The 13,877-nt window shown below is 31.1% G+C and overlaps 1 protein-coding gene across 1 annotated transcript; it reads left to right on the top strand.

The window, feature by feature from the left end:
* LOC18603212 (probable inorganic phosphate transporter 1-7) lies at positions 3,128–6,154 on the top strand. Its single transcript, XM_007035044.2, has 2 exons — positions 3,128–3,356; positions 4,352–6,154. The coding sequence occupies exon 2, from the start codon at positions 4,403–4,405 to the stop codon at positions 5,978–5,980; it is 1,578 nt and encodes a 525-aa protein (XP_007035106.2). The 5' UTR covers positions 3,128–3,356; positions 4,352–4,402; the 3' UTR covers positions 5,981–6,154.

The following is a 13,877-nucleotide window of genomic DNA, read 5'->3' on the forward strand; positions in this document are numbered from 1 at the left end:
TCTTGTTGGTACAAAGTTGCTTTTATGTAATATGAAAGTGAAGGCCAAAACTTGTTCAAAAAGCAGCGCCAAGCTCGCATTCATGGTTGACAAACTATAAGCAGGTGAGATCGAAAGTCAGAAAGATTCTTATTTAAGATGACAATACAAAACCAGCCAAATGCTAACAAGCCAAAATTTGGATGTTGGTCCCAAATATTTGATCTCCACTATTATACATCACCTTTAGACTTTTAGCTCTCCCCCTGATCTATGCTCTCAGGTAAGAGTCCACTAAAATTTTGGGCAAAGGATATTGTTCTTTCCGTTATGCTTACTGTTTTATTAGGGGAATGGGAACTGCAGCTATGGATGATTATCTCACTAGTTGCTTAAGCTATAATGCACCACGATTATTATGGCACATGCAACAAATCAGATTTGGCTTTTAACAAAGTGGTATTCGGAATTAAATATTATATATATATATATATATATATATGTATATATATGTATATATCACAATTTTTTCTTAAAGATAAAATAAATGTTATCATGAACCGGAATAAGAACAAAAAAAATATACTATAAGTTAATAAAGGAATTATAAGCATAAGGAATTGTCTAGTTTCACCAACATTAATCCAGCAGGCTTAAGAGAGACAAGTGTAGTTTGTGAAACTAATCCATTGTTCTACAAATAATTAAACAGTAGTACTAGCAAAAAGGTTTGTGAATGGAGGAATATTTGTAAGTTGCTGTCAATATCTTTCTGATAATGGCTTTATTGGAGGAAAAGAAGGTTTCGATCTGGCTAGAAACCAAACTTTTCAGCTAAAAACGTTGATCAAGCAGCCAATTGTTGAACACTTGTGCAATTCTAAACCCCATTAAGTGAAAGGATGATGAGACAGGTTGTATGGCATTAATTTTAAAATGGGTTTGCTATCATTATTTTGTACTTGTATAGGGAGTTCGGACTAAATGATTTACCTCAAGAATAAGTGCAATGAAGGGACGAGTTCAATAATCAAGGATTCAATCCAAACTCTACGGAGGGAAAAGGCTGCAACAAAAGTGGTGCCTCACAATAATTCCTCTGTTTGAGGTTTATAATTACCAAAAATTAAATGTGTAATTTCCACCGTGGAAATTACCAAAGCCACCCGAGCATTAATTATCAAATTCCTATCCAGCATGATCAGATATCCCCAAAGCCACTATTTGATTGCCTTGTACAAATTGGATGTAACCATAATCCTTAATTTATCTTTTTTATTCTTTCACTTTTTCCTTGACATTTAATATCATCAATAATCATAAATTATCTGATTTTTTTATTAAAAAAATGAAATTTTTTTTATCAAAACTGGAAAAAGGTTAAACATCTATATGCATATGCATCTATTTAAGCTTTTGAGGTATTAAAAAAGTTATTAGAAATAAGTGTATTTAGATTTCAAATGAATGATTTAAATTCTGAATAAAACAAGTAGGGCTGAGCAAAACTAATCCAGACCAATTATCCACTCGAATCAAATGCGATTTTGATAAAATGGTTCGGTTTAATTGATCAATTGGATTAATTGATCTAAAATATTTGGTCCAATTGGTTTTTTGATCAGTTCTCGGTTTTAAAATTTTTGGACCAATCCATCCAAAAAACCAACTAATTTTTTATATATTTATATATATAGTCATATATATAATTTTTTTTATATATTAAGAAGAACTGATTGTAAACTTAATTAATAATATATTTAAAATATATTAGGGTATTGTAGGTACATATACAAATCATAATCATAGTAATTTAATATTAGTTATATATATATATATATTTATTTATAAATCTATATTAATATGAAATTACAAGTTATATATTTTAAATGATATAAGTTATATGTTAATATTATAATATTTGATAGTAAATATCCTACATATTAATATGTTATAATTATTACACCTTAGTAATGTTTCATAATGTAAAATGGTATGAATATATACATATAATTGTATAAATATATTATATATACATATACATAAGCATTATTATAATTTATAATAAACTTTTCTTATATGATTATATTTAATAACTTTATTAGTTATCACCTTAGATTTTATAGCATACTGTTTATAATTAGTTATTATTTATACAAATTTTGATATAAAATATTATAANTTTATAATTAGTTTTTATTTATACAAATTTTGATATAAAATATTAAAACATATAAGTTATATCATTAATTAATTTCATATATACATAATCATAAATGAAGTTCATAAGTTTTAATATTATAATTTGTAAAAAAAGTGATAAAATTTTGATCTATTGGTTCAAAACCGAACCAACCTAACCAATTTTATATTTGATCGGTTTTGATTTTTTATTATATTTGATCAGTTTTAGTTGGTTTTTTAAAAATAATTGGTTCATTTGATCCTTAAGTATGGTAGACCAAACTATCTAATCCACCTATTTGCTCACTCCTAAAAATAAGTGTATTTGTAGGTGTAACCAATTAATCCTTTTCCAGCAAAAATGGAATCTTCTATATGATTTTTCTTTCCTTTCCAAAGTAGTATACTAATTCCTTTTATAGATAAAACTTTGGTGTATAATGTTTTTTAACTTTGAAACATAGGTTTTTGATGTAAAATTATATTGACATAACCAGATTATTAACTTGGTCATCTCGAGATAGAGCAAAATTAATTATTTTGTTCCTAATAAAAAATAATTGCTTTGTTTTATCATGATCCCAATTTTAATACATAAGCTAGATTTAGTTATATTTGCCGTAAATTGAAAATCTGAAATCCATGTGTCCCGGCCCTTCCCATTTACAGATAACAATGCTAAAAAATAAAATAAAAAAATCTAATTAAGATTATTGATAATCGTATCCCTTAAAGACAAATCTGATTAAGCAAACCCAAAACCCAGATCAGATTGGAAATCTCAAATATGGAAAATATAGTTAGGACTTACCAAATCCAGTCCCGGAAAGATTAACCAAAGTAGAAAAATAAGGAGCAATTGTAGAGAATATGCCACTTTGGAAAACCAAGATTCTCATGTAATCATTTCTTTTCTTCAACTCTAAAATCTCCATGAGGGTAAATGGGAAAAAGAAAAAAGAGAGCGTCCATAGCAGTTAAATACGGAACCAACTCCCCTCTCATCCTTCCCTTCTATCCATCACGACCCAACTCTTCTTCTTCTTCTCTCTCTCTTTTTTCTTTCTTTCTTGCATTAGCTTATTAAACCATTGGAAGCTCTTTTTTTATACACATATATTACCGGACTTCTTCTTGTTCTTGTCTAAATTTCCTCAGCAGTTTCTCTCCCTTCATTGGTTTGCACATTCAACGTAAGCTTTCTCTTGCTCTAAAGTCATGGATTTGATATGTGGTAATGAGTTTTGATTGAATCGTAGATGCTATTTGATCATGGAGTTTTTGTTTTCTTTATCTCCTTTGGGGTCAAAATCTTTACTTCCTTATGTAAGGCTGTGTGTTGCATAGAGTTTCGAGATACGCAAACGAAATCCAGAGTCCTAAGATTTGAGACTTTTCCGTTTTCTTTTAATTATTGCTCTTCTACTAGGATTCTCCTCTCTCTCTCTCTCTCCTCTTTTACCCTGCAGGTTTTTATTCTTTCTGGTGCTAAATCTTTTTCATTCTTCGTTATGATTCTCTCTCTATTTGAGGTTTTAGCAATCTCCACGTGAAGACATTCAATTTTGTTTTCCATCATGGTGTTCCTGGTAGGGGCGGGGGGCAGTTCAACCTGAGTCCTTTATTAGTATAAGTTTTTTCTTGGTACATCAATTATTAAGTTTGAACCAGATTGCAAAACTTTCGAGTGCAAATCTTTTCACTTTTTGATGATTGCTAGGAAGGAGAAGAAAGCACGAAAGAATCTTTCTGTCAATCCAAAATTTTTAGTTTAGTTTTTCTTGTCGAATATCCTAAATTGTAGTTACAAGCTTTATTTAATGGAAATATGCTTTTTTGTTAAACCCTTTTGTAGTATCTTAGTTACACTTTATTGACCTAAGACTTTGTATTATAGTCTCGGTCATTTTGTCATCACATTTATTTCATTTGTCATCTTCTATCAACCTTAGCCTCTTGAAACTCCATACATCCTCACGATTTTGGAAAAGGACTGCCTTGCCTTTCTGTCTTTTTTTTGTTTCCTTGCACCTTCACACAGTTCACATGACTAATAGTACTGACTTCAGCTTTCATCAGATATACAATAATTGGCACCACCACCATTGATCATATGTTTTATTTTTACTTTTTGTAAATATATCAGTGCATAAATTGATATTTAATTCGGTTGTTGCAATGCTTTCAGTGGAAAACAAACAGATAGCATAGCAAAGACTTCTGATCAGGAGGAATCGTCATGGCAAACGACAAACTGCAAGTTCTTAATGCACTTGACGTAGCCAAAACACAATGGTATCATTTCACAGCAATTATCATTGCTGGCATGGGATTCTTCACTGATGCATATGATCTCTTTTGCATTTCCTTGGTGACTAAATTGCTTGGTCGCATATATTACCACAAGGAAGGTGCTGCTAACCCTGGTGATCTTCCTTCTAATGTAAAGGCTGCTGTTAATGGTGTAGCGTTCTGCGGTACCCTTACAGGCCAGCTCTTTTTTGGCTGGCTAGGTGACAAGATGGGACGAAAACGTGTGTATGGCATGACCCTTATTCTCATGGTTATCTGTTCGGTTGCCTCTGGGCTTTCCTTAGGCCATGACCCAAAAGCTGTTATGGCTACCCTTTGCTTCTTTCGCTTCTGGCTTGGTTTTGGTATTGGTGGTGACTATCCTCTTTCTGCTACCATCATGTCCGAATACGCTAACAAAAAAACTCGTGGTGCTTTTATTGCTGCTGTTTTTGCCATGCAAGGTTTTGGGATTTTGGCTGGAGGGATGGTTGCTATTATAGTTTCTGCAGCTTTTAAGGCTAAATACCCTGCTCCAACTTATGAGATGGATGCAAATGGGTCAACCGTGCCAGAAGCTGATTACGTTTGGAGGATCATTTTGATGTTTGGGGCGCTCCCAGCTTTACTTACTTATTACTGGCGCATGAAGATGCCTGAAACTGCTCGTTACACTGCCTTAGTCGCCAAGAATGCAAAACAGGCTGCAGCAGATATGTCAAAAGTTCTTCAGGTTGACTTGGAAGCAGAACAGGAGAAGCTAGAACCAAAAAAAGGGAGTGATTTTGGTTTGTTCACCAGAGAATTTCTTCTTCGACATGGGCTTCACTTGCTTGGTACCACAAGTACTTGGTTTTTGTTGGACATTGCCTTCTACAGTCAGAACCTGTTTCAAAAGGACATCTTTAGTGCCATTGGTTGGATTCCAAAGGCAAAAACCATGAACGCTCTTGAAGAAGTTCATAAAATTGCAAGAGCGCAAACTCTCATTGCGCTATGCAGCACTGTTCCTGGATATTGGTTCACTGTGGCATTGATTGATAAGATGGGGAGATTCAAAATTCAATTGATGGGCTTCTTCTTCATGACTGTGTTCATGTTTGCCTTGGCAATTCCATACCATCACTGGACTCTACCAGACAACAGAATTGGGTTCGTTATTATGTACTCCTTAACCTTCTTCTTTGCAAATTTCGGTCCAAATGCCACTACATTTGTAGTCCCCGCTGAAATTTTCCCTGCAAGGTTAAGATCAACATGCCATGGAATATCAGCTGCATCAGGTAAGGCAGGGGCAATGGTGGGTGCATTTGGCTTTTTGTATGCTGCAGACAGTATTGGAGTGAAGAAATCACTTATAATTCTGGGCTTCATTAACTTGCTGGGGATGTTGTTCACATTTTTGGTACCCGAATCAAAAGGGAAGTCACTGGAAGAAATATCTGGGGAAGCTGAGCAAGAAAATGGGACAGAAACACAACCTGGGCAGCAGGATAGTAATGGTGTCCAAAGTGTACCAGTTTAATTAAGCTTTGTAATGTTTTATTAATTACTATGAATCTTCGAAGTCACATTAGGGAGTGTATTTATGTGTCTTATATATTGGAGCTTTGGATGCTGTTTGCACTTCCTGCATAATAATATAAGATTCTTATATACACTATTGAATGTAAACATCTCTGGAATACCATTTTTAATATCTTTAAAGTTGTTGATTGGAGATTTCGTTAATAGTTTAGTTTAGCGTTTGAAGAAGAAAAATTGTGTGATCCAACCCTATTTGATGAACACAATCTTGAAGAAGAAGCCCATCAATTGAAATCGAAATATGTTTGTACTCTAGAGCCTATCCAAAAAAGGAATTTGGATTTTAAAATCCAAATCAGTGGTCTCAAATCCACAACAATGCATTCTCTTGTTCTAACTTGTTTTAGTGCAGTCAAATGAGTTCGTACATTTATGTCATAATGTCTGTTTATATGTAAACAACTACGTTTATAGTATCAAACTTAGTTAACCTTACTGTTTTTATATTTTAATAGTTTAACTTACATCAATGTTCTCTTACATATGTCTCCTAGAGTCTGTCCATTGTTGTTCGGAAGGCTACTAGTTTTTGGCCTCTGTGGCCCGGTGCCTACACCTTGATCGCTATGGGAGCGAGCTTCTTCCGAAGGCAACCAAGAGAGCAAATGGAAAAGATGTCAACCCTGGCATTGGAAGCATTTGCTAGCTCTTGATTTGCCATAGGAACAGAGATTAGCCAGCTAGTTATTGTCATGTTAGAACCGAAGATAAACATGACAAAAAAACAGAAAGAAGCCTGCCTGCTAGAATAAACACTACCTCCCATGTCATATTACTGTTGAAGAGACTATTTCAATGCAACTTGTTAGGAACCTTTCATTCACAATTAAAACCAGTCTTATATTACCTAACATCAACAAGAAAACAAGTAAGTTTTTCAATGGAGTAGGGTGCTGCAGTGAAAACATCTTTTGAGATTAAAGCATGGAACGCGTTCCATATGACCAACAACACCATGGGCTCTAAGCCTCAGCGAATGGGCTTGAAGCAACAAGCAGGAATGGTCTAGATGAAAAATCTTTATGCATTGATTTTTATTTATATTTTTTTTCTTACCATTTCAAAATTGAAGAGAGAAATAAGGGATGAGTCACACCCACCACATCGAAGACTTTTCGTCACTTGAAAAATAAATTATGCAAGTACGGAAGCAGAGGAGATATTTTTATCTTTGATTTGTTAATCTTAATATTTCTTATGGTATTTCAAAAAATAAATAAATAAATAAATATAGATACAGTCGTGGGTACAATCCACCCACATGCTCCAAATGGTTTTGTTCGTTAGGAGATTTCGTAGATTTCTCTGATATTACACTGTTTTTTTTTTTATCTTTTTTCGAAACTATTTTTATTTTCCTTATGTAGTTTTCTTTGGATTAAACGTGTTTTTTTTTCCTCCTTTGATATTTTAGCGGATGAATGATTGGTGGATTCAGTTTTCCTCCCTTGAGGAAGTAATTGATGTATACTTCTCCTATTTTCTTAGCTGAAGGAAATAGAAAGAAGGAAAAAGAAGAGAAAGTAATTGATGTCCACTTCTCTGCTTTTCCTTTTCACATTCTTCTCATTTCTTATATTATAATAAAATTATAATTTTTATTTTAAACTTTAAATTATAAATATATATTTATTATCATTAAGAGTATGGGAGCATTTAATCTGTCTTTTTCCTTGTTAAAAATCATCATCACAAAAAATTGTTTTTTAAAATATTTAACATCAGCATAATAATAATAATCATATCTTTAATTTGTTTTTCTTATAGAATATTCATCACAAACCTCGTAGCTTCTCTACAATGCTTCAGCCATGGTTTCCCCTTTTCTTCCAATTGGTCTTTATTTTCTTTTTTAATATTAGCAAGGCGTATGAGCAGAGGGTTATATGATAATAAAAAGTGGAAAAAGCTTATATGATAATAAAACTACCAACTCTGCTTTTTTTTTAACCCAAAACAATATTTAAAAAAAGATTCTCAGCCTTTAATTAATTGCTCCCTCTTTTTGCACATCCAACCCCTTTTCCAACTTATTATAACGCTTTGTTAAGGATTTTATTTTTTTGAATTTAGGTCGTGACTTTCATCATACTATTTTTTAAAAAAACAAAAACAAGAAAAAACACGCCATAACTTTTGACTTTGCTGCCAGGGGTGATGGGACCAAAACAGTAGTCATACTACTTCCAAAATGAATAAACTATTCCTTTGTCGGAATGGGTTTCCGTTCTCTGATCAATTTTGCTCTTGGGACCAGTTTGAGGTTGGTGTAACTTCACGTCACAAGTTGTTGTATGTATATTGACTTTGAAGTCCTATCAATGTCACACTCCAATCTTGAGGTACGACAAACGTCATATATATGTAATATATAGTCTTAACAGATATAAAAAGCTTCAATATATATTTTATTTAATATTAATTAAAAAAATTAAAATATTTAAAAGATGTAATAATTCATAAAACTAAATTTATCTGTAGAAATTTAAAAGATTATAATTCGATAATATTTAAAATTAAGTCTCTAAAACCATAAAATTAACGTGTCAAAATAAAAGTTTGAATAATAATTTAAGATAATTCGATGTTCATAATATTTAAATAAATCTTAAACAATTTAAATACTACTAAATTAAACATTACTCTCTGAAATTCTCGTATGGTTGATCAAATCACAACTTAAAATAATTTGAAGGAATGAGTGAATCTAACTACTTTGCAAATAACTAACATCCTTTCAGCCGGATTAAGCATACTTAATACATTTAGGCCAAAGTGTCATTAATATAAATATCAAAATAAAATATTAAGTAATCTTATTTAAAATCATATACTTCAAAATTTATACTTTCAGATAACATAACAAACATATTTCATAAATATTTTAAATTTTAATGGTCTTTTGTAAAATGCTACGACTACACTTAACTCCTGTGGCATAAGTTAAAAATAAATTCACAATTAACTCCGATGGCACGGGTCAGAAATATATCAAAAGCAACCATTAGCTACACTGAACAAATATCATAATATCACTATTCTATAACTGGTGGTGCAATTAAGAAATCGATTTTTAATCATAGACTACATGTCTACATGGCCAATATTTAACCCTCATTGGCAAGGTCAGAGTATAGCCATACTATGAGATAAAACAGAAACATATTTTTTTAGATTATCCAAATTTCATAAAATAGTATATTAACTTTCTCAAACATATCTCATACACATCAAAAGCATATTCGTTTCAGATTAAATATATATATTTATATTCACGAAACATATATACATACATTATACAAAGTCATACAAATTTCAAAATCAGAAATCATGCTTTGCGTAAGCTAAATTCTAAATTCAACATATAAAACTCATATACATATACATTTTGCATGCTCAACCTGATTTTAATGAATCATAGAATAAAATATCAAATATCATGTACAAATTCATATTGAGGCTAATTTTTAGTGTGTTAAAACACTAAAAAGATATCAGTCACTTATTTGATTTTGTCAATTTTACTTTCAAGCAACAAATTAAAAAATCCTCTTAGTAGCCTAATATAACAAGAAAATACATACAAAATCATAACTAAATTTGCAAACAAATGCTACAAGATGACTATCGTTGGCCATCCTAAACACTTAGGGTGTGTAGCGATTTTTATTACAATTTAAAAACATTTTCGATTAATAAGATAATATTTTATTATTATATATATTTTTTAATTAATAAAATTTTAAATAAAGTTGAGAATTTAAACTTAAATCATACAATCAGTAAGGATTTTAATTTCCGATAGAAACATAATTTCATTCATAAAAATCATATTTATAATTTTTCATTAATTTTTGATATTTTAATAAAATCTACTAATTTAATAAATAAATTTATAAAATATAAAGATATATTCTTTTAGATATAAAAATACAGTAAAAAACACATATCCAATCTACAACAGAATTTATTAAACATTAATTAATAATTAAATTAAAAAAAATTATTTTCTGAAATTTTTCAGAATCTAGATAGCCATTTGGCCTATTTTGAGCCATTGTAACTCCTAACCCAAATTGTTTCCAGTGGTAAAATCAACACCAATTTGAAGTATTCATATCATATTGCATCACCAAAATTTGTTTCAATTAAAAAGAATACAAAATTCCCAAGTTTTGAAAGCCAAAATTTTAGAAATCATCACAAAAATATCTAAATTTTTAAGTTTTCAGTATCAATAAACTATTTTGAGGCTTTAATTCTCTTAACACAAGAAGCCCCTAATCGAGCCATTAATATCAAATTAAACACCTCATTTCATACTACAAAAGCCTTCAAAGAGACGACCTAAAATGTTACTAGAATATGAAGTTTCGGTGACCCAAATTTGGTTTATCAAAACTATTAAAAATCAAGTCTCCAATTAACTTCGAAAATTCGTATTTTCTTAACCACAAAGCCAAACGAGATGTTACAAAAACCATTGAAAATATCTTTTCAATATCTTTCCATTGGTACCCACCATGCCACTGGAAAGTCATCAGAAGAATATCGAGTTTAAATAAAAGTTAAGAAAATACAATTAACTTAGGACTTTTGTATCCAAATTATGAAAATTACAACCCTAAACATACCTTAATAAGCAATCCCTTAAATACATTTTCCTTTTCTCTATCTTTCTTCTTCCTTCTGACTGACTACTTATCTTTTGAGATAAATTAGTATGAGTTTTCTGCCTTTTCTTTTAAAACTTATAAACTAACCCAACTATATTATTTTTTTTAAACGTAATTTAGTGAGTTACTATCTGGTAAAATAAACTGACATTTACCCCACTAATTTAAACGTGATAAATAAAACTGACATTAATTAAACTTTTTTATTTACTTAAAGACCTTTTTTCTATTTTTTTAATTATTAAGGCATCCAGGATTATCACTGTAAATAAATAAAATATTAAAACAACATTTACTTATTTATTTTTATAAAACTATAATTTAATAAATTTAAATATTTTTATAATATATACTTTGTGAGGAGTATTACAGTCAGCTAATCCATAGCAAAACGAAATACATTAATGTTGATAATAATAGCTGCTTGTTTGAAGCCTGAAGGAAATTATAATGGTTGTTGTCATGTTTAATAAGCATTAATTATAAATTAATGAGGAATTTTTTTTATCCCTAAATTAAATATCCCTTCACAAGGAAAAACATGTTTATTAAAATATATTGCAGTGTCGTGTACAAAAGAAAAGTATAGACTATAGTTTTAATAAAAGTCAACTATTTGGGTTGGATTGGAGTGTTTGATTTTGTAAAGAAGTTCCTGTAGCAGTTCAGAATTACAGAACATTTTCCCTAGCGTAGCATAAAGGAAAAGAATAGGAATAATTTTTGTAATCTCTATGAACAAAAGCACACAATCCTGTGTACGGCAAAAGCTAGTTCGTTCCAGTTCTTGTTAGGCAATCTTTCGGTTCTTCTTAATTTCCATCATCGAGCCTGCAGGAATCTACATGCTTTCAAGCATTCAAAGCCTCCAGTAAGTTAATTTAGGTATGGCAATCTAAAATGGGTTTTATTTTATCTATGGCGTGAGGAGTATGAGCAGCTCAGAGTTGACTGACGACTGGATAGGCTAGAGTCTGAAGTTATCCACTTTAACTTATTCCCAATTTTTATGGTCACCATGTCTTTGGTAAGATGATATGACCAACTCACTGTCCCTTGCGTCCTTGTCTTCCATGCTTATATCAGAGGATGCGGTCCATTGATTTCACTTCCAAACCAAGTTGACGAAACAGTAGAAGGCTTTCACCACGAATGCTAGGCCCCCAGAGCTGGAGCAAGAGACAAAAGGCAAAATATTGCTTGACAATGATTCAAGACAGTGAAACCAGATATAGCAGAGTTGGAAAATTCAATTGCCAGATGATGCAAACAATTCTGATTGTTTGTCAGCTTGACATCTTCTTGTTGGTACAAAGTTGCTTTTATGTAATATGAAAGTGAAGGCCAAAACTTGTTCAAAAAGCAGCGCCAAGCTCGCATTCATGGTTGACAAACTATAAGAAGGTGAGATCGAAAGGCAGAAAGATTCTTAAGATGACAATACAAAACCAGCCAAAGGCTAACAAGCCAAATTTTGGATGTTGGTCCCAAATATTTGGTCTCCATTATTCTACATCACCTTTATACTTTTAGCCCTCCCCCTGATCTATACTCTCAGGTAAGAGTCCACTAAAATTTTGGGCAAAAGATATTGTTCTTTCCGTTATGCTTACTGTTCTATTAGTGGAATGGGAACTGCAACTATGGATGATTATCTCACTAGTTGCTTAAGCTACAACGCACCACGATTATATATGGCACATGCAACAAATCAGATTTAGCTTTTGACAAAGTAGTATTTGGAATTAAATACTCATATATATCACAATTTTTCCTAAAAGATGAAATGAATGTTGTCATGAATCGAAATAAGAACAAAAAAAGATATACAATAAGTTAATACAGGAATTATGAGCATCAAGAATTGTCTAGTTTCACCAATATTAATCCGGCAGGCTCAAGAGTGACAAGTGTAGTTTGTGAAAACTAATCCATTGTTCTACAAGTAATTAAACAGTAGTACAAGCAAAAAGGCGTTTGAATGGAGGAATATGTGTCAGTTGCTGTCAATATCTTTCTGATAACGGCTATATTGGAGGAAACGAAGGTTTCGATCTGGCTAGAAACCAAACTTTTCAGCTAAAAACGTCGATCAAGCAGCCAATTGTTGAACAGTTGTGCAATTCTAAGTCCCAATAAAGTGAAAGGATGATGAGACAGATTGTATGGCATTAATTTTAAAATGGTATCATTCTTTTGTACTTCTACAGGGAGTGCGGACTAAATGATTTACGTGAAGAATAAGTGCAATAAAGGGTAGAGTTAAATAATCAAGGATTCAATCCAAACTCCACGGAGGGAAAAGGCTGCAACAAAAGTGGTGCCTCAGAATAATTCCTCTCTTTGAGGTTTATAATTATAAAAAATTAAATATGTAGTTTCCACCGTGGAAATTACTAATGCCATCAAGCATTGATTATTAAATTGCTATCCAGCATGACCAGATATCCCCAAAGACACTATTTGATTGCCTTATACGAATTGGATGTAACCATAATCCTTAATTTATCTTTTTTATTCTTTCCCTTTTTCCTTGACATTTAATATCATCAATAATCATAAATTATCTGATTTTTTATTAAAAAAGTGAATTTTTTTTTTATCAAAACTGGAGAAAGGTTAAAAATCTAAATGCATATGCATCTATTTAAGCTTTCCAGGTATAAAAAAAAGTTACTAGAAATAAGTGTATTTAGATTTCAAACGAATGATTTAAATTCTGAATAAAACAATTGTATTTGTGGGTGTAACCAATTAATCCTTTTCCAGCAAAAATGGAATCTTCTATATGATTTTTCTTACCTTTCCAAAGTAGTATACTAATTCCTTTTGCAGATAAAACTTTGGTGAAAAATGTTTTTTAACTTTGAAACATAGGTTTTTGATGTAAAATTATATTGACATAACCAGATTATTAACTTGGTCCAATAAAAAGAAAACCATCTCGAGATAGAGCAAAATTAATTATTTTGTTCCTAATAAAAAATAATTGCTTTGTTTTATCATGATCCCAATTTTAATACATAAGCTAGATTTAGTTATATTTGCCGTAAATTGATAATCTGAAATCCATGTGTCCTGGCCCTTCCCATTTACAGATAACAATGCTAAAAAATAAAATAAAAAAATCTAATTAAGATTATTGATAATCATATCCCT

Source organism: Theobroma cacao, chromosome 4, assembly GCF_000208745.1.
Source record: "Theobroma cacao cultivar B97-61/B2 chromosome 4, Criollo_cocoa_genome_V2, whole genome shotgun sequence".
NCBI lineage: Eukaryota > Viridiplantae > Streptophyta > Magnoliopsida > Malvales > Malvaceae > Theobroma > Theobroma cacao.